At 41.6% G+C, this 27,378-nt stretch overlaps 1 protein-coding gene and 1 long non-coding RNA gene across 3 annotated transcripts in view; one reads left to right on the top strand and one right to left on the bottom strand.

Annotated features, from left to right (window-relative positions):
• Positions 1-697: 697 nt before the first annotated feature.
• The window catches only part of ZDHHC5 (zinc finger DHHC-type palmitoyltransferase 5), a 63,994-nt gene continuing 37,313 nt past the window's right edge, over positions 698-27,378 (bottom strand). Inside the window, exons 3-12 of the mRNA XM_042473822.1 lie at positions 16,039-16,160; positions 14,082-14,239; positions 10,442-10,614; positions 10,187-10,289; positions 10,019-10,110; positions 8,267-8,399; positions 7,747-7,870; positions 6,692-6,804; positions 2,492-3,381; positions 698-1,562 (exon numbers count right to left, since the gene is read on the bottom strand). Coding sequence (XP_042329756.1) covers positions 1,397-1,562; positions 2,492-3,381; positions 6,692-6,804; positions 7,747-7,870; positions 8,267-8,399; positions 10,019-10,110; positions 10,187-10,289; positions 10,442-10,614; positions 14,082-14,239; positions 16,039-16,160 — 2,074 coding nt within the window. The 3' untranslated portion in view covers positions 698-1,396. The remainder of the gene's footprint in view (positions 1,563-2,491; positions 3,382-6,691; positions 6,805-7,746; positions 7,871-8,266; positions 8,400-10,018; positions 10,111-10,186; positions 10,290-10,441; positions 10,615-14,081; positions 14,240-16,038; positions 16,161-27,378) is intronic.
• Positions 14,222-25,913, top strand: LOC121933836. 2 transcript variants are annotated; one of them, XR_006104558.1, is made up of 3 exons: positions 14,222-14,347; positions 15,953-16,179; positions 25,729-25,913. It is a non-coding gene; the product is annotated as an uncharacterized LOC121933836 (long non-coding RNA). The 2 variants fall into 2 exon arrangements; XR_006104559.1 differs by lacking the exon at positions 14,222-14,347 and adding an exon at positions 14,713-14,846 and having other exon boundaries at positions 16,026-16,179.

Raw genomic sequence — 27,378 nt, 5'->3', positions numbered from 1 at the left:
ATTTATGGGTAGAGAGAGATTTTTGGCATATGGAAAAATATTGCTTTTTGGTTTGTTTGCATTTTTCCTCTTCTTTCTCTTGTCCAGTTTGGGAACAAAGAACTGTGACACCACAAGAAATCAATATGGAGCAATTAATAAAAGCGATGTAAAAGAAAAAAAGCAGCTGGGGAAACAACCTGGGGGAGGGTATTCTAAATACATGTAATATCTCCACCTGAAGGATCCAGCCCCAAAACCACTGCCACCCTCTGCTCAGCACCTCAGGCACCCTCATGGTTGGGCACCTAATGTGCTACTAATGCTGCATATGCTACTCTGCCTGGGTTTCAGGTGATACACTCTTGTTGCTAGGAATCCTTCTCTTAAGGTAACTTAAGAAAGCCAGTCTGAAAGCTGAAAACCTGGGAAACCAAAGACTCCCCTGATTCTCCTAAACCCTCCAGGTCCCCCAGGAAAGAAGGATCTACTCATGGGGAAAGTCTTCCAGTAAAATATAGCCCAGGTGAGTAGGGATTAAGAAAGCAGTGCCTTTGAATGCTCCCTCCTGGAATGCACAATTCAGAGCTGGGCAGAAGCCAAGCTCATGCCTGGTCACAAGCACTGGGTTGACCAAGCCAGGCCAAATGCCATGTTGACATTTCCTCAGGTCCACCTGTCTTGGAGTAGTGTTTTCACAGGGGTTCCATATCCTCTGTGGGCCATCTGACCCATTCAAAGTAAACCACGTGGCTGACCCAATACACCCCCCAAGACTCCCTTGAATGTATATGATTTATACATAGTTTGCTCAAGCCCAGCAAATGGAGATTGCCTGGGCTTGTCTCCCTCAATATGGGTAGATATATAATTTCTTTTTAGATTTATATTTATATATTTATAGATATTTATATATACACACACCCAGCAACTCAAAGAGAAAAAAATAGAATCCATAAGAATAATAAAAAAATTTGTTTAGATGATCCACTCCTACCGCACTAGGTGAGCAATTGCACGAGGTCCAGAGTTGACTGTCCTGCTGGTAGTGGGGCAGGCTGTAACCAGTACCTTCTCCCACAGAAGGATGGTGACAGCAAACCCCTCCCCCTTCCTTCTCGGCAGTGTGCGCTACAAATTGCAGTCTTTTGGTTGATTGAGAGGAAGAGTGCAGGCGGTGGAAGTGAGCAAGGCTGGGAGCCTGTTGTAGTGTTTAGGGACTCTCCCAATCCCAGACAGTTTAGTTTAAAAATGTACTTGTCCCCTCTCTTCTCTTTCATACCCAACTGGATTCATAAAAGATGTCCATGCACTGAAGGGGTAACCATTTGCTGAACAAATTCCTGTCTCCTGCTCATCTGGGACAGGATGTTTTGGAATCAGTCAGGGAGGAGTTGACAATGGGGAGATCACCTCCTCATACAGAGATTTCATACGTAGTCCCACCCACTCCAGAGACCTTCTTGACTCCTCCACGAGTGGGGCTGCTGAGAGGTGGCTGACCAGGGGTGGGTGAGGTTGAGCCCAGGCTCTTGGGCTGCCCATTGGACTTGCTGTAGGAGGGTCTCATCTGCACCTCGTCTCTGGGAAAAAGGAAGGATACAAGGGTGTCAGGAAATGACCACTCATTCAATGGTAATGGAAATGGAGAATGTCTCACTCTCAAGATAGGGTACGGAAAGGAAGCTTGGGATGTATCTTGCACTGCCTTGGCTTTTAAAAGGATAGAGGACAATGGACTGCCACTACTCACAAAGAACTGGAAGGACACCACAAACATTCTACAAAAGGAACAGGTTGTAGCCAAACACACACCTGTCTAGGAAAGGATGGGATCCTAAATGCCCAGAGCTAGTAAGAAAAAAAGCCATAGATTCCCAAAAGAACCCACTCTGGAAGAAATAAAAGGAGGGAACTGCACTGCATAAAAAAGAAATTCCCTAGGAAAAGAATAGGTAAGATCATGCTTCCAGTGTCTTCAAAAGGACAGGTATTTTTAAATCTACTCCCTTCCTGACAGCAGACCGGAGGGTCTCTCACATGCATATAGACAAGACAAAAAGGGACGACACTTAGTAAAAGGAGATGAAAGGACAATCTCATATATAGTGTTTCCATATATGAGGCAAAAATCATTCAGTCATCAGCTCAGGGACCTTATATGGAAGTCAATGGCCATCGCACACGTCCAAGGAAAGTGGGATGCTTTAATCTACATGCCTCACCAAAAAGCATGAGGTTCTATGGGATTAGCACTGCATTATACAGTGAAGGATGAGGAAATGGTTCACACATTGGAGGGCAGGAAGGAAGAGGAGAGGTAAGACAGGGGCAGACGAGAGCAAGCACTATTTGTAGAACCCCACCCCACAGCCATTCCCTCTGGATGCTGCTAAAAGAACCAAAAGGATCTTGGGGTCCTCAGTCAATACACTGATGGGGCAGGACTGAATGTGGTTTATCCTCTGACAAGGAACACTTAAAGCACAAGGCAGATGTCACTTGTACTTACTTTGGTGCCAATAAAGGCTGCAAGGCCACCTCCTCAGTCTCTGGGACGATGGCCTGGGGTGACTGTTTTTGGCTGCTGTAAGACACAGATTTGCCCAAATGTGGGGCAGCAGGCTGGTCTGGTGAACCCAAGGAGCGCACTCTGAGCATATGTGATGGTTCTGGTTTGCCAAAACGAGGTGCCACTGGGCGGGTGAGTGGGTTCTTGATCAGAGGGGAGCGCTTTGAATCGTCCGAGGAGGAGCTGGTACGTGGGGCATTGCTGGAGCCTGGTGTGGACTGGATGCCTGAGTCCCCCAGACCTGTATCCTCCTCTTTGGCTAGAGGTGGTGGTGTAGGAAACTGTTGCAGTAGCTTCTCCTTTTCCTGCATGGAGGCCACAATGTGGCGTGAAAGATTGTCATAGCGAACAGGTGAAGAATCACGGGGTGGCTGGTGTTTGGGTGAGCCAGAGCTTGGAAAACGACTGTGCAGGTCAGCTTCTCGTTGTTGAGCAATTCGGGCAGATAGGAAAGGAGAAGTGTAACCCATGGGGGGCTCTGGCTCTGGGCCTGCCTGCACAGACTCGAAGTCAGGGCTATCTGATGGCGTGAGAAGGCTGTCATATGACAAGCTCCCATTGCGTGTCTGGTTCACCAAGCTCTTGTAAGATGTTGATGTGGTACCCTCAGAGCGGATTGACTGAAGATGGCCCAGTTCAAAGCCCGTGCCTTGGGCAGACTTGAGGCTAGAAGAGCGGGAGCCACTGGAAAGTGGATCAAAATGGAAACTCTTCCCAAAAGTGGGAGAACGAAAACTCTCTGGCTCCAGGCTTGGTTCAGAGCGGTAGCTGGGGTTTCTACTGCTCTCAGCAATGGAGGTTGGCTCTTTCAGGCTGTCTCCTCGGCTTAGCTGCATTGGAGAGATGCCAGACATGACAGTCATTTATAAGCCTTCTCTGCTGTGCATAGTAACTGAGAAACATGGAGTACAAATTTGCTTCTTCAAACCACCCATAGACAAGGACTTATGCTTACTAGAAGGGAAAAAAACTTCCCAACACAGAAACTCTAATTCTGCAAAGGCATTTAAATACAATTGCTTAAGCTAAACAATGCAGTAACCCCCTTTTTGAGAGTCAGGCTGGTAAAAGAAGTCCTGGAACTGGACTTTGAGATGTTGGTTCAAATCTCCCTCTGCCATGAAGCTCCCTGGCAGGCACTGGCCCAAGCTTCCAGCCCACCCTACTTTATGGAGGTGCTTTGAAGGTAAATAACAGAACAGACCCATGTTTGCTTTCTCTGAGAAAGAACAGGACACTGATGCATGTAATATAAGTGCAGTCAGATGTCCATATCCACTGATTCTCCATCCACAGATGCAACCATCCAAGACTTGAAAATATCACAAAAACAAACAAAAACAAAACAAAACCTCAACCCCCCATCCTAAACTTTGCTATCTTATATAAAGGACATCATTTTACTACAGCATTGTACATAATGACACTTGAGCATCCACAGATTTTGGTATCTAAAGCGGGTCCTGGAACCAAATCCCAGGGGTACTGAAGTGTTATTTGTTTCATTTAATAAATCCTTGATTCATTTAACAGATTCTATGTGGCTGCAGTACAAACAGTTTCTCATTAGATGAGTATATAATAGTGAACCCAAGTGTTTGAATACTTATTAGTTTGGAAGTGAAACTAGACCAAAGTAAGTCAGGATTTTCCATATACTGTACGAAAGGGAACTCCTTGGATACATAGAAGGATGTAGGTTTTTGAAGTAACAGAAACATGAATTTAACTTTATTGTTGTTAACTTAGGACTTCAACTTGTGAATAAGAGACCTCCAAATCATCCTATCATCAACAGTCCTGCTCAGATCTTGCAGACGCAGAGCTGTAGATTCCTTGATTGAATCTATCCACTTGGAATGTAGTCTTCCTCTTTTGCTAGTGCCTCCTGCCTTACCAAGCATTATTGTCTTTTCTAGGGAGTCCTGTCTTCCTATGATATGTCAAAGTTTGACAGTCCAAGTTTCATTATATTGGCTACTTGGAAGAGTTCAGACTTGATTCATTCCAGGACCTATTTATTTGTCTTTTTAGCAGTCCACGATATCTGTAGAACTCTCCTCCAGCAACACATCTCAAATTAGTTGATTCTCCTCCTGTCAGCTTTCTTCACTGGCCAGTTTTTACAAACTGTTTCAATGACTTCATTGTCTACTTTAAAGTTATGTAAACCATCTGTGGTCCTTTCTTCCCCTAAAGGTTCATCTGGAAACCTGCCTTTGCACTTTCTTCTTTGACTTTCTTCAGTAATCATTCCAAGTCTTTGCTATTTTATGCTAGCAGTATGGTGTCATCTGCTTCTTAAACCTAATGTTCCTTTCTCCAATTCTCATGCCTCCTTCTTTTGAATCTAATCCTGCTTTACATATCATATGCTCATTGTAGAAGTAAAAAAATAGGGCAATAAAATGCAGCACTGCCTGACCTTTGCCAAATGGAAACCATTCCGTTTCACCCTATCCTGTCCTGATGGTAGCCACTTGTCCTGAGTACAGGTTACGTATCAGGAAAATAAAATGTTGTGGCACACACATTTCTTTAAGAACAAGTCATAGTTTTTTTATGATCTGCACAATCAAACTTTTTGCTATAATATATAAAGCACATGCTGTTTTTCTTCTGAAATCCTTTGGTAAGTGCCATTAGACAACATATGTTTGCAATATGATCCCTAGTCCCTCTTCCTAAGTAGAAGTAACACTTCATATACACATATTATGATTCTGTTCCATGTAAACATATACTACAAGTACGCTGTGACACACATTTATTAAGCGCCCCTGAACTCAATGGAACTTACTTCTGTGTAGACACATATAGTATTACATTTCAAATCTGTTCACATTTAAGGCACCACAGTATTCTTTGTTGCTTTTTTCCTCAAGATTAACACAGTAACCTCCATTGGGAGATGCTTATTATAGGGGTGCACCACTTTGAAGAGATTAGCTCTCACCACATGAGTTCAAGTACAGTGAGCCTGTATTATATGTGGGTGTGCCATATGCGACTTTCAGCATATGCTGAAAGATGTGCCAGAAAAAGCAATGGCGTATGCCAGAAGAAGAAATGGTATGCTGCACCATTGGCACAAGCCCCATTGTTTTTAATGGGGCTCCACTATACGTGGTATTTCCCTTACGTGGGGGGTGGGTGGGTCCAGAACGGATTTCCCGCATAAGGGATGGGCCCACTGTAATAGTGGAAGAAGAAGGCTGTGTTGTGATTCATACAATTTTATTAAACAGTAAGCAGTAGGAAAACCAGGATTAGAATCCATGGAAAGAAACAAGGAGATGTAGAAAAAGTCACTCTACTGTAGGATCAAAACTTTAAACTGGATACCTTTTGGGACTATTGGGAAGTCATGAGAGCTCTCTCTTACTCTCTCTTTTTGAAAAGTATAAAGGCTCTGCTTCAGCACACCAGCACTGAGTACTTGTAGCATATCAGCAGCTACATAATACATTAAGATTTCTTATGCAGTATGGATGGTCAGAAGATATATCAGTCTACTGGTAGATCTTTGCATGATTTGCAATACATCATCTTTGACATCTTCAGCTGTCAAATCTTTAACAGCAGCAGCAAAGTGAATGCCTAACATAAATTATTAGAGTCCCTGTGCTATATATATCAAGGCAGATGTGAATTGTAACCACGAAGTTCAGTAGAGAATTTAACTCCATCTCTGAGCCATTATTTTGCAATGAACTCCAGCTGATAGACCTTAAGGCTCTAGCATTCCTTGGAGGCCCAAATGACTAGTTAAAACCTGACTTAAAAAAAAAAAAAGCCTTTGGGGCCTAATGATTTCACCCTATGGTACACCTCATGTTTTATTTTATTTTATTACATATTAAATTATTCTAATTAGTTTAATGGTAATCTACCCAGATATGGTGGAAATGGAGTAATGTAAATAAATAATAATAAATCAGTATAAATAAAGTAAATATTGGAAAAGTCTGAATCCTCCCTTTCACTATTAGAGAGGATGCATGACAATGAAATTAAGGTCCTAGAATATTATATGGTCTCAAAGCAAATTCCCTTCCCAGTTCCTTGTCCAGCTTGACACTACACTACACTACACACACACACCATCCTTCATGCAATACAAACCGAGTTTTTTATTACCTTGGCGCTGGTGGAGTGAGGCATTGCAGCTGAAGTGCTGCTGCTGCTATAACCAGGTCTGTACTTATACATAGTAGGAGTTGGTGGGCTGTCTTTGCCTAACAAACTGCTGTCTGTAGAGAGAAAGGGAGATACATACATGCACTCACAAGCCATGTGATATACAGTCATCTGCAACGTCACCCCAAGAGGTACAAGAAATCTCACACTTAGCACTGTACTGAAGTTCTACATATGGTAAACGACTGATTCATGAGAGCCAGGTAAGAGCCTCAGGAAGGTGGACACGCCATGGAGGTCAAGGAATCAGCCAGGAGCTAAGAGATGTATAACTTGGGTGGGGATGAAATGAAATGAGAGGAACATTTCCTCAGCAATGAAATCATGAAGCAGCATCCAGCCTCTGCATGCAAGCCTCGTCATTCCTAACCCCTGTGGCTGTCAATTTTAAGCCCTACTGGATGAACAGTATCAGACTTGATTGGAGAACTCTAAGGCAAAAACTGAAAAAGTAGTGAAAATGTCTTCACATATCATATTTACATTCAGGATTCTGCTTCTTCTGGGAACACTGCGGCAAGCATTTTACCTGAAGACAGGGAAGGAGCACTTAGTATTTTTCTTGTTGCTGTTGTTGTTCCACATCATCTCTATGATAGCAGAACATAATAGAGACCTTTTCCCCTCAGGAGCCCCACTTTTCACAACAGAAGAGGAAAGTTGTACAGTCAGTCAGTCCTCAAATTCTGACAGCTCAGTAATCTTCACATCTCACTCAGAGACAAAACTAGAGTTCTAAGATCCAATTAACTTGGGTCATATGCTAGCTACCAATGCAGCATTTGCTGCTATAACCCACTTGTTCCTTACTAGGAAGGCAAGACAGGCCTTGGTCAACTGCAGCAAAAGATGGCCTAGTGGTTATTCCAAAAATAACCACTGCATTTTGTCAGTGACTCACTACTGACCAGAATCACTACCTGATACTGCAATTGCAGACTAGATCATTGTGTAAACTGACTATGTCCCTTATCTCCCTGGCATGCTCCTCTTACCCTCATTGGTGGTCAGGGTTAAATGCGTCCTCAGACCTGTGTAGCGGCTGAGGTCTGGCTTGGGCGGGGGTGGTGGCTCAGCATCAGCGGACTGGCTCTCCATCACTTCAAGACTTCCTTTGGACTGCAGAGACAAAGTGCAGAGGAGCAATCAGAAGAATGAGGCAGGACTAAAAGTCCTGAACATTGTCCCCAGCTCAATAAAGTTGCACAAGTGATTAGAGGAACCTACAACTATCTTAACATTTCTGGAAGGGTGGTCATAGACTGTGCATGTCTCAATTGCTGGATGAAAAGGGAGAGGGTTAGTCCGATTATCTAAAATACATAAGGAGGAACTCTCATGCAGCGGTGGCCACATGGGAGGGAAACAGACTTTCATTTATTGGGGAAAATTGAAAATAAGGAGCAAGAACATGCAAGAAAAACGTCCAAGAGGCTTACTTGGTCCTACTCACGTACATAGTGGCAAAACTTTGAAAAAGCCACTGCCTGGGCAGCACCTTCACGTCCTCCTCACCTTTGTTCTTGTCAGCTCAGCCTGGATACCATTGTCCATTATCTTTACAGCAATCTGCCCATCTGATATTTCTGGCCGCAGGAATGGTGGCCTCACTAATACAGTCTGCTCTGCCTTTGGTCGCCCAAGATACCTAGTGAAATATCGGATGAAAATAAAACACACACTGACTAAAGTCAAGAAGGATGAGGTAGCATTTCTTGCAAGTACAATGTGACTAAATTATGTTTACCTGCTCTAACAAGATAGCTGGTAAAGAGAGGAAGTTGTTGAGGTATGGACCTCTTTATATCCAAAGAACTGCAAAAAGAATATTGCTACGAGAAAAGAGGCTGTCTTTCCCATGAAGATGTGTTGTCCCCACAATTCCCAGATGGAATAATGAAATTCCAATGCTGCCTGTGACACGTGGCTCTCTATGTAGAACCAAATGCACTTGTCCAGCCATCTTTCCCTCAGCTTTCCACGTTACACAAAAAGCTATATCGCCACATTCTCATGTAGCAGCGAGGAAAGGAAGGAAAGATAGATCTCACACTAGCAATGTAACATCTTGGAGACCACGTATTTCCTTGAACATAGGAACCGCTAGATGCTGCTCAAATCACATCAACAGAATTATTTCTGTATAAACAAAGTATCAATCAAATGTAACAGATAAATCACAGATTGAGTACATAAACAGGCTAAATTGACTTATTTGCTTTCTTTGCTTCACTGGATGTGAAATTAAGATTAAAAACTGAAAAGCATATTTAGCTCTTCTTCATGGAAAAGGCAACAATATAATGGAAGAAAGCATGAAGTAATTAGTGATGTCATAGAATATCAGTCTCCACAAGTCCAAAACAAAGGAATAGCCTACAAAAAGTACAGTATGCTGTCAAATAATGGGTGCATTATTTTCTTGTAGACCTTTCTTGTATTTATTGATGTAATGCAAAAGAAATAGGTTTTTTTCCACAACTCGTGCTTACAGGCAGCTGTGAAATGTATACAACTGACTACATATAAATAAATTATACACAAAGTGGTGTATAAATGCTGACCAGAGAACAGTAGTACTACTAGATTCTAGTTCACAAGACAGCAGGCACGTAGAATGCAGAAAAGCATCTACACGTGGCAGAAATACATTAAGTACTAGTATATGTGAATGCCTCTAGGCAAAGCAAAAGGAATATTGATCAACATTTCAGACTATAGTAAACCTTGAAAAGATAAAATGGGTATTACAGAATTGTATCAGAGACAATATTCACACAGAATTCTATCCCATCTATGCATGCAAGTATGCAGAGCAAAAGGTCTATCAATGAGAAAGAGTATCACAGATGTTATATGTGGTTAATGAGCTTTGCATATCATTTCAAACAAGGGTATGTATATAACACACAAGCACCTATCTTTTAAAAAAGCTGCATGGTAGAAGAGCAACAATTCATCTATAAAAGGTTTATTTGATGAGAATCTAGATGTGGGAAGACAACTATACCTCATACAGGCTGATTATAGCCATCACTATATAAAGCAAATTAGAAGCACCTTCAAAGAAGACAGAGTCCAGTACATCAGCCTTTAAACAGAATTAATCAGTACTATTCACACGTATCTCGAGATCTGCTAGCATTCCCTTTCTTTATAAAGGACATGAAATCATACAATAATACTCTAATCCCTGAACTGGCTGTCAGCAATTGCTCCTCTCATCCTACTACCTTCCTACATAAGCATTCACATGGCAGAACTTACCTGGGGGCTGGGGAACTGCAGAGGACACGACTGACATTTTTACAGCAACCATTGGTGAATGGGTTTACCCCACCCCGGAATTTGCCTGTAACCTGCAACAGCAAAAAAATGGTCAGGGGAACCAACATACAATGAAGCAAAAAAGGAAACCAACTGAAGAATACAAACCTGTTCATTGGTAGTGCGTCCTCTGGCTACCAGTACGACATGGAATCCAGTAAGGCCAGCTACAGGAATGAAAAACAAGCCAGCTACACACATCACAGCCATGCTGACAAGAAGGTCAAGGAAACAATACTCAAAGATTCTCATGCAATTCTTATTTGGGGATTTCTTTTCCAGCGACATACCCACCAACACTGTCCCAATGGGACATCAGGGTTCCTATTTTTATTAAAATAACTCTTCATAAAGAAAGGATACGTCACAGCCATTCGGATCCCAGAGAGCTCCTCTACTTGATACAAAACATAGAGCAAGCCAAAACCAAACACACCCATGATATGTGCTGTAAGTGAGAGCAGGAAGAGGAAGAAATAGCGGTAATTGCGCCGTCCAATGCAGTTGTTGACCCAGGGACAGTGATGGTCAAACTCCTACCAGTCAGAAGATAAAGAACAAACTTAGAAAAAGTTCATTTCTAGAAAAATATGCTAGTCCAGTGAATTCCAGTACTTACATAACTAGCCCAATCTTCAGCACAATAGACTCCAACCCAAATTTATAATCATGCAGAAGGCAAGATGAAACTCCTATTAGCAAGAATAAGCAGGATGACTTGTGGTCAACTGGCAGACTATGGAAAACTATTGTCTGCTGGAGTATGCCTTATGATGACTTATAGCATTACCTCCTGTTTAAACATTCTTTTTGTACAATATTGCCAAAATCCGACCATATCTCTCCGCCTCTACTGCCAAGATCCTGGTCCATGCCCTAGTGATCTCACGACTTGATTACTGTAATGTCCTCCTGGCTGGGCTTCCTCTTTCTCACCTCTGTCCTTTAATCTCTGTCCAGCATTCAGCTGCACGCATTATCACTTCCACCCACCGCTCTGACCACATCTCTCCTGTGTTGGCATCCCTTCACTGGCTCCCTCTCCCTTTCCGCATTCAGTATAAGCTCCTGCTGTCGACATTCAAAGCCCTCCATGGACTGGCCCCTCCTTACTTATCAGACCTTCTTTCTCCTCACCTTCCCTCCATTCTGGTAGTCAAGGGTTCCTGTCCCAGCCCAGGATTTCCTCTGCCCCATCCCGGATTCGCCCCTTTTCACTTGCTGCCCCTCACTCCTGGAACCTTCTTCCTCCACAAGCAAGAGCCATCACTTCTTTAACCAGCTTCAAAACGGAGTTGAAAACCATCCTGTTCAGAGAAGCCTTCCCAGGCATCGCATAATTGTCGCTTACTATCTGATGTTCTGTTGTTGACTGTTTATCGATCCATTTCCTGTATTGCTATGTACTGTATATGTATTATCCTACTTGTGAGTATGTATTTTCCCTGGATAATGATTAACCTTCCATTTTGAAGCCAAGCCCTCCCTCCAGTCCATCTGCCTTGGTCCAGGCCTCGGAGGTTGAGAGGAACTGCTGGACCTCTTACCCTTTCCTGTCACCACTCCCTTCTCCTTCTGTGTCATGTCTTTTTAGATTGTAAGCCTGAGGGCAGGGAACCGTCTAACTAAAAAGATTGCATGTACAGTACAGCGCTGTGTAAATTTACAGTGCTTCATAAATAAAGGTTAATAATAATAATAATAATAATAATAATAATAATAACATGTGCTAATTGTAGCAAGTTGACTTGTTGTACACCAAGCAGGAAGAGACCCAGAAAACACATATACTATATCTGTATAAGCCCAACTCTTTTAGATTCAAAGTTCTGTAAAAGCCAAATAACCTCTCTCTTGTTCATCACAAGAAACAGCCAAGAGAAGCCTAGATTACTCATTCCCAATCTTTACTGTTAGATGACAGACATGAGTACAAAAGTTTTATTATTGTTTTACATTTTATTTTATTTGTGCCCTGCCTTTCTTCCAGTATTTGCTCTATTTGGGATAGCATATAATTTGCTTTAGACACACCTTACATTGCCTCAAGTCTGAAGACAAACCTTGCTTTAAAAATCTAAAGCTTTACATATCTATTCTCTCCTCACTGATATCATGAGGAAAGGGCAGGGGGTGGAGGATTCCATCCTTTGGGACAACAGTGTCTTTGAAGGGTCAGGCGTTGTCTATTCAGCTGTGTTTGGAGCAATGAAAGCTTTCATCCTTCAAAATACAGTAGTCCCTCGGGTTACGAAATTAATTTGTTCCGCGGCTCCGTTCGTAACCCGAGTAATTTCGCAACCCGAAAAGGCTAGCGGCTAGCGCTGGAAAGCCGCTAGCCGCGCTTTGCGGTTTGAATTTCGCGCCAAAAAAAAATTCGTAACCCGAAAAAAACATCGTAACCCGGAACAGTTTTTTCCTATCTATTTTTTTCGTATCCCGGAAATTTCGTAACGCGATCAATTCGTATCCCGGGGTACCACTGTAAATGGAAAGGGAAAGCTCATTTACCTATGACTGCTCCAAAGGTACTACATGGGTTTCCTTCTGATGGAGCCCATTAGAGCTTTATCATTACCCTATACCTTACTATACAAAGTGGACCCAACTCTTTGGGTCCAACCGTTTGCTTTTGAGGAGGAACTGCTTTGCTCTGAAGGTCTGGATAACTTCCAAAAATTCTACTATGGATTGATATTCAGGTTGCACCCACAGTGGATCCACATCCTTCCTCAACAGCAACGGTGACAGGAAGAAGGAAGACAGCTGGAAAGGTAGCACTCTCAGACGGGGATCAGTGAAATCCAATCTAGTGGTGGTACTTGCTGTGGGGTGTGTGCAATTTGTTTTCTCTCTTTTGTATATGTTTTTAGTTGTACTTGCAATTAAAGTATTCTTTAAAAATCTATAAAAGAAGTTAATATTTCCTATAATGCCAACACTTGCTGCTCAGTGCCTGGAGACAACCTAGAAAATCTGTGCATACCATCTTGAATGCCACTGAATACAGGTGGACTATAAATATAAAAATAAACATGAACACAAGATTAGCGAAAATTTCTATAGCCTTAATTACCCCCTCTATCTCTCCCCTAGGTCATTATTTTGTGATGGGTAGTAGCTGTTGGACCTAGGTTTAGCTTGATCTTTAACACTCTAAATGATATTCTGTAACCTGACCCCATAACTCCAGTCTCGGAGTTGATCTCAAAAATTACAAAATACCCAAAGTACAGGTACAGTCTCCCTTATTCAGAATTCTGAAATCTTAAGTACAGTAATCCAAAATCCAAAACTGACCACATGGGTGGCACCTTTGCTTTCTGATGGTTCGGTGTACACAAACTTTGTTTCATATACAAAGTTATTTAAAAATATTATGTATAAATTTACATTCAGGTTGTATGTATAAGTTGTATACAAATGAATTTTATTTTTAGACTTGGGTTCCATCTCCGAGATATCTAATTAAGTATATGCAAATATTCTAAAATCCAAAAATATCCAAAGTCCAAAACACTTCTGGTCCCAAGCGTTTTGGATAAGGGAAACTCAACCTGTACATCATTCCCGTCTCCTTGACATTCTTCTTCCTTACTCAATTTATTTTCTAGTAAAGTCATATTTCAAATTCAAAAGTAAAGAAAATAATGGGGAAAGCTCCAAGAGAAATACAAAAACAAAAACAAAAAAGAGGAAGAAAATAATACATTATGATTTAATTTGCAAGATGAGACTATACCACATTGTACATACACACAGATATAGCAATTTCCTGCTATTTGTTATAGTTCCATTTAGCAGAAATTCAATGTTAGAAGATATGTAGTTTCCCCACCTTTAAGCATTTATACTGTTAACTTTTATAAGAATGAAGACAGTAAATTTCTTTGTTTTCACTCTCACATTTGATTCCTTCTAAACTGTTAATAGCACCAGTGCTGGTGTGACATGTAATGCTGGTTTGTCATGTAGTGGTTTCCATCCCCCCCCCATTTCTCACCTCTACACAGTTGTCGCAGACACTGCAATGGGAACAGCGTGGGGGGCGGTAGAAGCGGCATGTTGCACACCATTTCATGCGCACCTGAATACCTTTTATCTCCACAGTCTTGTATAGTGGAGCTCGGAAGTCATCTTCCTTATCCTCATCTTCTTCAGCTGACAGAAAAGAAAATAATATCAATGAAGTAGTGCCAACCCAAGATCAACATTCCCCCATTCCAAGGTTCACTCAGCTTGCCACTACCATTTGCTGTTGTTGTTTTGGTAAGAGTCCTCTATTTTTCTGAGCATGGAGAAAATATGGGAGGATACTGTATTTGTCCTTAGAGAAGCCAAACAAGCAGCAAAATGTTAAAGTCTTTTTTAGTCTTCTCTCAGGCTCAGAAGGACAGGGATAAGCACTTGCCCCACTTGAAACTATGGTAGAAGGCAGGACTTTGTCCCTAAGTCTGCTCTAGGGTCCTGGAATTGTTCCAAGTCACTTAATAATTACAATATGACATCACAAGGGATACTCCTTCCTGTTCTTTTTGAACAGAATGGATGAACAACAATAATTTGGTTGGCTCCTACAACAGGCACTGGTCTCCACTCAGCCCAAATATTGCAACAGCTTTCAAGAACTCATTCTTTCCTTACACTGAAGTCAGCAGTAGCCAGAAGCTCTACATTGCCTTGAGGAAATGTTTTAAAATGGCCTTCCCCAGCTAGGATCCACACAATTGTGTTGGACTCCCATCAACAACAGCTAGCACGGCCAATGGTAAGGCATTATGGGAACTGCAAAATCCAACAGGATCAAGTTGTATAGGGCTGGTTTTTTTAAGCCATCTAGAAGATTTTCAAGGCTTTATTTCTTAATGGAGAAATGAATTCAATGGCAGGAATCTTGTAGTTGCTGTTACAGTGGCATAAAACCTTTTTCAGAGTTGCAGAGCAGCATGGGCACGGGGAGGGGAGGCTGGGGTCCAAAACACACTGCAGAAATACTCCAGTTTGAGACTGCTTTAACTGTCCTGGCTCAGTGCTAGGGAATCTTGGGAATTGTAGTTAGTTGTGGCACCAAAGTTTTCTGATAGAGAAGGATAAATGTATCACAAAACTACAGTTTCCAGGATTCCCTAGCACTGAGCCAGGGCAGTTAAAGCCGTCTCAAACTGGATTATTTCTACAGTGTGCTTTGGATCTCCGAAAACTTTTATTTGCTACTTTCCAGAAAGAAAGTTCCATTTTCATGAACAGACTACACTGGTGCCTCGGGATATGAAATGATCGGGTTACGAAATTTCTGGGATACGAAAAAGTTGGATTGGCAAAAACTGTTTCGGGTTACGAAATATTTTTCGGGTTACGAAATTCATTTCGGCGCGAAATTCAAATGCTGCAAAGTGCAGCTATAGGCTTTCCAGTGCTAACGGAAAGCCTTTTCGGGTTACGAAATTTTCGGGTTACGAAAGGAATGGCGGAACGAATTAATTTCGTAACCCGAGGCACCAGTGTATTTTTTTTGAAGGTAAGGACATTCTAGAAGGCTGCCCTGGAAAACTGAAATTTTCTAAAGCAGTTTTCCCACAATGCCTTCAGCATCAAAGATCCATCTAGAATCAGGCATTGAAGAAAAAGGCTGCTGAAAAGCCAGCGGCTTTCTTCATGGACAGCAACAACAAAGGATCCCCCCCCCCACTGCTATCATACAGTTTTTAAAAAAACTGTTAGCCAACAGGATCTCACTCTAAGTGCTCTTACTACACCAGTTTATGGTATTAAAATGGCCATCCATACATTTCATACATTGTTTTAAACCTCTATTGAGTTAAAAATGTCTACCGGTAATCATTAGGATCAAGAAAATTTATACTCTTCATCTAGAAAACTGAACCAGTCATCATCAAACCAAAACCTTTCCAGATTATCAATGCCTTACAAGATGCTTCTTGGACAGGGATGGTTCTCACCTCGAGGAAATATGCCTGGATCCATGAAGGTGGCCATACTGAAGTTGGCCAGTACAAAGAGAAAAACCACAGCATTGTAAATGGGTATGAATGGAGAGATATAGAAGCTGAGCCCAGGGCACCTGCACAAACAAAGAAAAGGTAAGCTAAAACAAAGCCAGTCGTCTTTCCAGCCAGATTAACTATATTTTGTTCCAGCATCAAATAAAAGCTTTGAGAGCTTTCCATCTAAATAAAGCCAGAGCATTAGCAAATGGAAAAGAAGCAGCACACAGCTGACTCCCAATATGCTTTGAATGAGAACGGATGTCTCCACAGTAGTCTCTACTGTGTCTGTTTTCAGAATCTCTGAATGAATGAAGCTGAACTGAAGAGAAGGAGAGTATAGATGTGAAGAGTATTAGACAGAGCCTCTGCTTTCTTTACATATTTCAACAGGGAGGGAAGAGGATGGACTTAATTTAACTTCTACAGGTGTTCTACTGGACACATGTTGAGAATTATACCTCTGCAACATTACTTCATTTTCACAGTCTATCTGGTGCCATCCTGCCATGGAGGGAGAGATGCAGGCCCAGCTCCATTGGGCCTGGCCTGGCCTAAGAACCTGAGCCCTCCCTCCAGTCCATCTGGTACCATCCGGCCATGGAGGGAGAGATGCAGGGACAGCTCCATCGGGCCTGGCCTGGACTAAGAACCTGAGCCCTCCCTCCAGTCTATCTGGTGCTATTCTGCCATGGAGGGAGAGATGCAGGCCTAGCTCCATTGGGCCTGGCCTGGACTAAAAAGAAGAACCCTCCCTCCAGTCCATTTGCCTTGATCCAGGCCTCAGAGGGAGAGAAGAACTGCTGGACTTTATCCCCTTCCCCACCAACATTCCCTTCCTAGTCTTCCAGTACTAATACCTTGTCTTCCAGTACAAATATCTTCTCATTTCCAATAAGAGGACTGCACAGAATAGATAACTGCAATGTGCAAACTCTAACAAGTAGCACCACTGCTTATATACCACTACTTTTGCAAACATGCAGTGACATGATTGCCCAACTCAGTACAGCATAGGTCTATGCTTTCATTAGTCATATGCAAGTGGTAAGTCCTACTTGCAACTGCAGTTTCTTCAGTCAGAATGCTGTCAAGACAGAAAGAAATCACAAAATCTTCCCTGCTATACAATATGTTGAGTTTGGCAATAGGGTTCTAAAGAGACACCGCAAATTAAGTTAGTTTTCAGCCCTGGGCATAATAAAAGAATCTAATCAAATTTGAGTGTATTAGGACTTCAGATAAATGTCCATCTACACAAAATAATGATGTATGCAGATGACTTCTTTTAAGTAGTCCAGAAACTTGAATCATCCTTCCCTGTCATAAAGAGCATACTAGATACCTTTGGGAAATTCTCAGGGCTCAGGATTAATTACCACAAATCCAAAATAACATATATGAATGTCTCTCAATCAGATCAAGAGAGAATGTTATGTATTTCTAATTTACAAACATGTCCTTCTGGATTCTCTTATTTGGGCATTCTCATCACAAAAAATTTATCTCAACTGGTCCCTAGGAACTATAACCCAGTTATTGATGAAAGCTAAAATAAGAGAATGGAAAAGGCTGAACTTTTCATTTCTTGGCAGGATTACCTTGGTAAAAAAATGTTTCTAACCCCACAATTGTTCTTTTTATTTCAATCTATTCCTATTAGTCCAGGCCCACACAAATTTAAGGTCTGGCAAAAAATAATTAGCAATTTTATATTCTACGGTAAAAAACAAACAAACCCAGATTTCCCAAAACAGCCCAATTCAGCCACACTTAGGGTTGCCATAAGTGAGGACCTCCAAACCGGGACAAATGTAGGACAAATGCAGGACAACATTTTCAAATGTAGGACACATTTTATAAAAAATGGAGGACACGCAAAAAATTGAGGCTTTTTTTGAAATGTTAATATAAATGCATGTTTCTTAGGCATGATCAAAATGGAGGACATTTTGACATTATTCGTAGACAGATCACGGAAATGTACTTCCCTTTCTGGCCACCCCCCCTCTCCCCATTCCAAACAGCACATTTGAGCATTGAACATGGCTTTATTTTAACATTGCCTCTTGCCTATTTCAGAGGCTTATTCCACAACCAAACCCTTTGGTCAAGGGACTTTGGTTTTCCTTCATTTTGACTTGTTTTGTCTGTATTCCTCCCCACTAAATAAAGGAGACATGAAATGGAGTTAATGGGTACAAGTTGTTAAACAAAAAAGTCTTGTGAGACTCTGTAGGCAAGAGGTGCACCATCTTAAGAACTGCATTAAGCACAGTTAGGCTGCTGCCACACTGCTTTCACTCTCATCACTCCATCCTATGGAATCCTGGGATTTGTAGTTTGTTGTGGTGCCAAGGCTGGGCTTTGAAATCTCAGGCATAAGAGAGGCAAAAGGCTTGGGCTGCATCTACACTGGAGAAATAATCTGGTTTGAGACCACTTTAACTGCTTCTGCTGAATGCTATGGAATTCTGGGAATGGTGGTTTGTTCCAGCACCACAGCAGAATGGCAGTTAACCCCTGGAAAGCTCTCTGACCAAGGTGACCAATGCCCTCACCCCAAAATGTAGGGCACCCAAGCAAAAATATGTAGGACATGGCCAAAAATAAAAGCTAAAACACCCATGTAATTATAAATCCATGCTTCTTAGCCATGATCCAAATGGAGGACATTTTGAAATGTGACAGAAGAGGGCATGTCCTGGAAAAGGAGGAGGATGCCTGGTCACCTTGTCTCTGGTCCAAAATACACTGTAGAAATAAAACAATGCTGGACTGAAATGCCCAGAGTTCCTCACCAAAACTGCATCCACACTGAGGAAATAATCCAGTTTGAGAGTGACTTAACTGTCCTGGGTTAGTGCTGGGGAATGCTGGGAATTGTAGTACATTGTGGCCCCAGAGCTATCTCTGACAGGGAGTCCCATAACCCTCCAAACGTAGTTGAACTGCAGTGCCCAGAATTCCTCCCCAGGTGCATCCACACTGAGGAAATGGTCCAGTTTGAGACTGCTCAGTGCTGGGGAATCCTGGGAATTGTAGTCTATTGTGGCCTCAGAGCCATCACTGACAGAGAAGTCTCAATGTCTCCCAAACACTAGCATTCCCAGGATTCCCTTGCACTGAGTTAAAGCAGTCTCAAAGTGGGTTATTATTCCTGCAGTGTGTGAGAGAGATATAAAAGCTAGGGACTGGATTCATTTGGAGGATCTCTGTGTCCAAAACACTCTGCTTGGACTGCCAGGGCTCAGTGCTATGGAATCCTGGGAATTGTAGTTTATTGTGGCACCAGAGCTCTCTGACAGAGAAGGCCAAATGCCTCACACAGACCCCAAAATTCCGGAGCATTGAGCTTTGGCAGTTAAAGGGGTCTCAAAGTGCAGAGGGGGGGAGAGAAAAGCCAGGGAGAGTGAATGAGAAGCTCACCTCGGCTGGAGGAGGAGGAGGAGGGAGGGAGCCAAGGGAAGTGGCCAGGACCATCAGCCTCCTCTCTTCCACTGAAGACTGCTGGCAAGAGGCTCTGCCCCGCCTACTTCTGTGGACCATTCAGCTTCCTTTTGTCAAGAAACTACAATTCCCAGAATCCCATAGCACTGAGCCATGGATGTTTAAGGGGGGGTCAAACTATTTCTTCAGCCTTTTGCTACCCCAAAGCCCTTCCTATTTACAAGCATGGCAAAATCTCTTCCTTCCAAGCCATTGAAAACCAACCCAAGGGGAGGAGGGCTGACTGCTTCTTTCCCATTGGTCAGCTTCGGGAGAAATTTGCATATTACAAGGAAAGGCGTTTAGGGCCTCAAAAACGATCCTGTGATAAAGAATTACAAGAATACTGACCTGGTAGACATTGAAAAGATGAGGCATTTAGGCTCCCAGTGAAACAGGAACTATTGATGGCCTTTTTTTCTTTGCTCACTGTAACCTGGAAGGTCAGGCCTTTTGCAAGACATATATACCAAGTGGGCTGGCAATAGCTCTGAGTGGCAGATGTTTTGAAGCCCTGCTCTCTAGGCTAAGCTAGGCAGGGAGGCGGGGAGGGTGGATGGCACACAGCCATGGGGAGGGGTGGGGCTGCCTCCAGGGCCTTGCTGGGGGGGAGGTCCCAGGGGAGGGGCTAAACTGGGAAAGTCCCGCCCCCAGGCGGGATATGGCAAGCCTAGCCACACTAAGGAAGGTGGATTAACAATTCCTGAACTCAAGACATGTTTTCATGCTTTTCCAACTGAACCAATTCTCCCAATTTGTCATAGAATCACATTCCACTAAATGGGTTCATATGGGACAAGAGGATAAGAATTTAACCAATCTTAATCTCCTCTTTTCTACTAAGGCTCAAAGGAAGTTGAGAGACATACATAATCCAATCTTCAACAATTCCATTCTCATATGGAAACAGTAGGCACACTTAATTGACCTTGATCACCTGTCTGTCCTTTTTTAGTGCACTCCAGCTTTTATGAAATAGATAGATCAGCCTACTTCAGAAATTGGAAAAAACATGGAATATGGATAATTGATGCAGGAAAGCTGAGATCACTGGTTAGTTTGTCCAATGCCTTGAGACAAGCCAATTCCACTTGACTCCAAATGTTGCTAGTCCTCCACTTTGCACACCACATCCTGCTAAAAGGTTATAGTTCTAGAACCCCAAGTTTTTATGAATCCATCTTTATAGATAAGGGACAATCTGGGAGGCGGCCACTATATATAAAAACCTAATACATTCCATTTATGCTAAAAATAATTCTGCCAGAATAACCTGGCAGTTAGACTTAAATATGGCTATATCAGAGGGAACTTAGGCACACATCTGGTCCTCCTCGATATATAAATCAAGATAGGCAGCTGCAAAGGCAAGTGCTTTAAAAACAGCATACAAATGGTATTTAACCCCTGTGAAACTCTCAAAGATATTGAAAAATGTTTCACCATACTGTTAGGGAGGCTGTAAGGCTCAAGGTTTTTACACACACGTGGCTTGAATGTACTAGGATCAATGCTTTTTGGAATGCAGTACTGATGCAGATATCTGACATTATAAAACAACCAGTGAAATTTTGTCTGGCCTTATTATTGTTATCAATCTTTAGCAAAGCCAATTGTCAGCTAAAACACCGGAGACTCGTCATATTCCTAATCTCTGCAGCTAGAATTGAAATTGTGAGATGCTGGAAGACAGGGATTTTGTTACTTGAAAACTGGTGGGAAAGGGTCTGGGACACATTGTTGTCAGAAAAACTTTCCTACTGCTTCAAGAACAGATCGGGGGGGGGGGGGATGGAACACACATTCATTGAGGATTGGTCTGTTTTTATTCCTTCATGAACAGATCCAGGAAAAAATTGGCACATACATTCATTGAGGATTGGTCTGTTTTTATTGATTATGTCAATAACAATATATCTCATTTTGCTCCACCTTCACAACAAGATGGTTTTTGGAAAGACATCTTGGACACTGACCACTCAACTGTGGCAAAATTATTTATGATTTCCCTTTCTGGATCTTTTTACAACTTTGAAGGAATGTATTATTATTGGGTGGAAATTTCTTTTTGCTCATTCCCAAGGTCTGTTATTTCTATTGTTTATAAGTTTATTATTTGATAAAACTTAATAAATTTTTTTAAAAAAGAAACTAATCAAAAGTGTTTCCATAGTACTAGGATCTTCAATTGTTGGGAAGAGGGATACCTACTAAGGGCTAAGTAAATATTTCAAATTATTAACTGCTCTACTAGTCAAGTACTTAATTATCCAGACCTAATAACATGCATACCCCAACTAATTCCTGGCAGTAGATTAGTGAATCCAGTGTAATGGTGGGCTAGCCATCTGGAGCTCCTGCAGAATGTCCTGCCTCCTATTGGCCAATGGCAGCACATGCCCAGGGGAGCACTGGCCCAGGCACACACACATCACCTCCCATTGACTAACATGCGCTTGAGTTCCCACGTTTTTCCCATCCACAAGGAGGACCAGAACCAAAACCACACAAATGGGAAAGGCCCACTGTAATGCCATGCAACACCAACAGCTCTCAATGTCCTCTTCCCACATGTACTGTATGTGGACTCATTTGATTTGCCAGTGCTTTAAGCAGAAGGTGGTATAGTGTACTGTGATGTGGAAAATTTCATCTCAGCTTATGGGCGTTTCTTTGAGCTTCACTTACCACTCTGCATGATGACAATACTATTGTTTGTCCAACTAAATGATCTACTCTAAGGCTTACTTAGATAAAATGTGTAAAGAGCTTTCAAAGGTCATAAAAATAACCCCTCCACAGTAAAATATTATTTCTTATCATTTTTTCCAGGGCCCTCAAAACAATGTACCATTCAAAAAAACCAATGCAATAAAAACAACTAACCACAACACCAAAATAAAAGCTGAGACATGTCTTTCCTAAGATATGCCAAGAACAACTTTAACATCCATTAAAGACCTGCAAAACAGTGCTGTTTTAAAGTGTCTGTTTAAAACTTGAGAAAGGTCAATCTGTCTTCCCCAAGTTCCAAAACTGGGCTGTGACTACAGAGGAGGCTCTGTCTTGTATACTCACCAACCTAGCCTCTGTTCGTGGTAGGACATAAAAATAGGGTCTCTCATGATGATTGAAAGTTACATTTCTTTCCCCAGAGGCTGAGAGCATGTGACTTGCTCAAGGTCACCCAATGGGTTTCATGGCTGTACAGGAAATCGAACTCCAGTCTCCAGAGTTGCAGTCCAACACTCAAACTACTACACCACATTGGGTGTATGGATCAGCAGCTTTAGACAGCTATTACAATGAGTTGCCATTACTGAAAATGTTTATGTGAATGGGAAAATACCACTAATAATATTTACCTGCTTGGATGCTATATTATATGTACTGATAAGGATGTGAGTTCTGGAGAAACTAAAAGCAGCTTTAACCCAGTTTATTAAGGAACAAAATGTGGCAAGAATAAACAGGTCTAGCTTGTCTAACTAGAAAATCCATGTGAAGAACAGCATCCCACATGAAAACTGCAGTAAATACCTGTATATGCTAACTTTAAAAAGGAGGGAAACACAGAAAAAGTTTGCTTCAAAAGAAATTAGGTAACTGTAAAATGTTTACCCACAGGACTGAGATGATTGATGGAAGAACACCTGGAAGTATGTCAGAGCTATCTCATGTTTACCTTTAAAGGGACAGTGAGAAACAAAACCACTATACTTGACTGAAACATGGAAGTAGCCTCTTATTTGAATATAGATATTACCAAGGTATAAATGTTGAACATGGGTCATGGCTTTAGATTTATGACTAAAGATAAAGTACAACAGTTTTTGCAAACATATATGAAAAGGAAATGGAATAGATCTGCACCTATTTCCCCACCTATTCAAATCTGTGAAAGTCTGTACTTTTTCATCCTTTCACTATATTACTCAGGCAGCAGGCTACTAACAGAAAAGAATATGGAGAAACAAAATGGTTCCTAATCGGAAAAGGGGTCAGACAAGGCTGCATTCTATCACCTTATCTATTCAACTTGTGGGCAGAAAATTTAATATGCAGAGTGAGTGTAGACAAGACAGGAGGAGGAGTGAAGATCGGAGGGAGAATATCAACAACCTAAGATATGCAGATGACACAATAATACTAGCCAAAAACATCAAGGATTTGAAACATTTATTAAAGAAGTCAAAGATGAAAGTGCAAAGGCAGGCTTGCTGTGGAACATTAAGAAAACAGAAAACAATCACCACAGAGGATACTGTATACAGGAATTCAATATAGTTAATGAAGAAATTGGCAATAGTAGGGCTCGGGAGCACACACCAACCACACGCTCCCGAGCCCACTACATGCGGGTGGCACCATTACAGAGCGGGACCACTCACACAGGGGCTGTATGCATGACGTGTGGGAGTCTGAGCGCCCGCATGTCTGATAGGATGCGGTGTCGTAAGGGCTGCAATGCAGCCGGTGTTTCCCTGCCGGTCTGTGCCGTGCCTAAGGTTGGGAAGGGCGACTATGAAAAAATGAGACAAGATCCTAAATTGTAAAGATATTAAGGTGAATACCAAAGTTAGGCTCATCTAAGCCATTTCCATCACCTTGTACAGATGTGAGAATTGGACAGTGAAGAAAGCTGATAGGAAAAAACATCAACTCATTTGAGATGTGATGTTGGAGGATAGTGGCCACAGGCAGCCAAAATGACAAGCAGATGGGTTCTAGAACAGATCAAGCCTGGACTCTTCCTGGAAGCCAAGATGAATAAATTGAGGTTGTCATTCTTCAGCCACATCATAAGAAGAGATGACTCAATAGAAAAAACAATAATGATAGGAAAGGCGAAGGACAGCAGAAAGAGAGGAAGACCACATATCAGATTAATACAGTAGACTGAAATGAAATTTTCCACATTACAGTAGAGAGAGATTTCTGGTTTGATCTGCTCTAGGACCCATTTGTTTGACTTCTTGGCTGTCCATGGTAACCTCAGCACTCTTCTCCTGCACCACATTTCAAATGAATTAATTCTCTTCTGTAACTGTCCATCTCTCACATCCATACATGGTAATAGGGAATACAATGGCTTGTATGATTCTAACTTTTGTGCTCAGTTGTATGTCTTTACATTTTAGGATATTTTCTAGTTCTTTCATATCTGCCCTCTCCATTCTTAGTCTTCTTATGATTTCTTGACTGCAGCCCCTGCTCTGATCAATATTTGATTCCAGGTATGAAAATTCTTTTACTATTCCTATTTCCTCATTGTCTAGGTCGAAGCTGTGTTAATTTTCTGTGGTCATTGTTTTTGTTTTCTTTATGTTCAACAATAAGCCTGCCTTTGCACTTTCCTCCTTGATCTTCTTTAGTAGTTGTTCCAAGTCTGTGATGTTTTCAGCTAGTAGTATGGTGCCATCTGTGTATCTTAGATTGTTGATATTCCTTCCTCCTGTTTTCACTCCTCCTTCTTCTGTGTCCAATCCTGCTTTTCATATAGTATGTTCTGCATACAAGTAGAACAGATAGGGTGAGAGGATGCAGCCTTTTCTCATCCCTTTGCCAAGTGGGAACCATTCTGTTTCTCCGTGTTCTGTCCTGACAGTGGCCTCCTGTCCTGAGTAAAGATTCCTCATTAGAACTATTGGATCTGTTGGCACTCCCATATCTTGGGCGTTCCATAGTGTTTCGTGATCTATACAGTCAAAGGCCTTGCTATAATCCATAAAGCACATGCTGATTTCCTTTTGAAATCCTTTGGTGAGCTCCATTAGCCAGCTTATGTTTGCAATGTGGTCCCTAGTGCCTCTTCCTTTCCTGAATCCTGCTTATACCGCTGGGAATTCTCTCCATGTATGGTTGGAGTCTATGTTGCAGAATTTTGAGCATGATTTTGCTTGCATGGGAGATTAGAGCTGTGGTCCTATAGTTGCTGCAGTCTTTTGTATCTCCCTTTTTGTGAATGGAGATATATATGGATCATATCCAGTCTGTTGGCCATCGCTTTGTTTTCCATATCTGTTGGCATATGTTGGCTAGCACTGGTGTTGATTCTGTTAGTGTGGATTGAAGCAATTCAACTGGAATATCATCTGTTCCTGGTGATTTATTTTTTCCTCTTATATTTTTATTTATTTTATTTTTCCTCTTCAGGTGTAAAGGGAGAGTGAGAGAGAGCTGTCATCCTTACAATAGAGCAATCTGCCAGCATATCTGGATGCTGATTAACAATGGCTGTTAGCCATTATGGTGGATTTTTAACAAGAACAGTATGTTGTTGGCTTATTAATTTGTTAGTAAATCCCCCAAACATGATGGAATGGAGTGTGTGCATTTATTATGCCATAATAAACTTGTTTGTCATTTCCTCTAGTGTTTTTTTTTAAATCACATGGTACTCTGTCTCATAGCAGAATCTAAACTCACAGAAAAACTAGGCCCATTACTCCTCATTTAGGAGATACCTAAGTCACTGCAGGAATGCATGTAATAATCCCAAAGGAAATATTATTACCCACCATTTTCCTAAAGGTAAAAGCTGTCCAATAATAATAATAATAATAATAATAATAATAATAATAATAATAATAATAATAATAATAATATTTTATTTGTATCCCACTCTTTTCCCAGGACAGGGACTCAGAGCAGCTTCACAGCATTAAAAACGGTATAATTCAAACATTTTTTTAAAAACATACATTAAAAAGGAATCAAATTACTAATAAAATAATAAATAAAATCTTTATTTCTATCCCGCCCTTCCAAGAAGATCAGGGCGGCTTACAACAGTGCAACAGGTGCACACAAATACAAAGTTAAAAGCACATAAACATCAATATACAAAATAAAAACAGCAATAAAAGCCCCATAGCCCGTCCTCATGGCCACGGAAGAGGAGGGGAGGCCCACAGGATCTTAATCGGGGAATGCCTGCTTAAATAGGAAGGTCTTGAGATCCTTCCTAAATTGGGCCAGGGTAGTAGATGAGCGGAGCTCGGTGGGCAGCGTGTTCCAAAGGGCTGGGGCAGCTGTAGAAAAGGCCCTTCTAGAAGTAGAAGCTAACCTAGCCCCAGGCACCTTCAGCAATTGCTGCCCAGATGTTCTGAGGGTGCGAGGCGGATTGTATGGGGAGAGGTGGTCCTTTAGGACTACAGTATTAAAACAGATAGTTATTAAAAGAATAAAACATATTTTTAAAAGATAAAACTATATATATAGAGAAAAACTGTATCAAATTTTTAAATTTTTAAAAATTAGTTGAACAGACAATTTCACTAGAGAAATTGATCCATAAACTGGACAACTAACTGGCAGAGGTGATACAGTTTCAATATTTCTGCCCTGAAAAGGGGGTGGACTAGAAAACCCTATAGTACCTCCCAGATCTAAAATCCTATGATAGGAGTATTGACGAGTCCTTTCCATAGAAAAGCCTGAGCTCAGGAACCAGCGAGCTTCCCCATTGAAGACGCCAGTGTAATACCCTAATCTTCTTTGCTGCTGGGAATTTAATCCCACCGATTTAGGGCAGCATCTGTCCCTCTTTCCCCAATCAGAGCAGTCTGTGATAAACAGATGGATTTAGGCAACATGAGCAAAGAGCTGAGAAGAAAAATGCATGGCTACCTTAACAAAATGACATACGGAGCAAAGCAAAGTAATTGACAGAAGGCTCAAAAGCCACTAAAGGTGTCCATGGTTTATATATTAAACAAGTAATGGTGGTGAGACATATTTCTGTAATATATATATATATCCTCCATTACCAAAATATCCACAAGGAAAGGCACATTTCAAGTC

The sequence above is a fragment of the Sceloporus undulatus genome, chromosome 1 (assembly GCF_019175285.1).
Source record: "Sceloporus undulatus isolate JIND9_A2432 ecotype Alabama chromosome 1, SceUnd_v1.1, whole genome shotgun sequence".
Lineage (NCBI taxonomy): Eukaryota > Metazoa > Chordata > Lepidosauria > Squamata > Phrynosomatidae > Sceloporus > Sceloporus undulatus.
The sequence above is the reverse complement of the archived record's forward strand: the minus strand, read 5'-3'. Positions and strand labels throughout refer to the sequence as shown.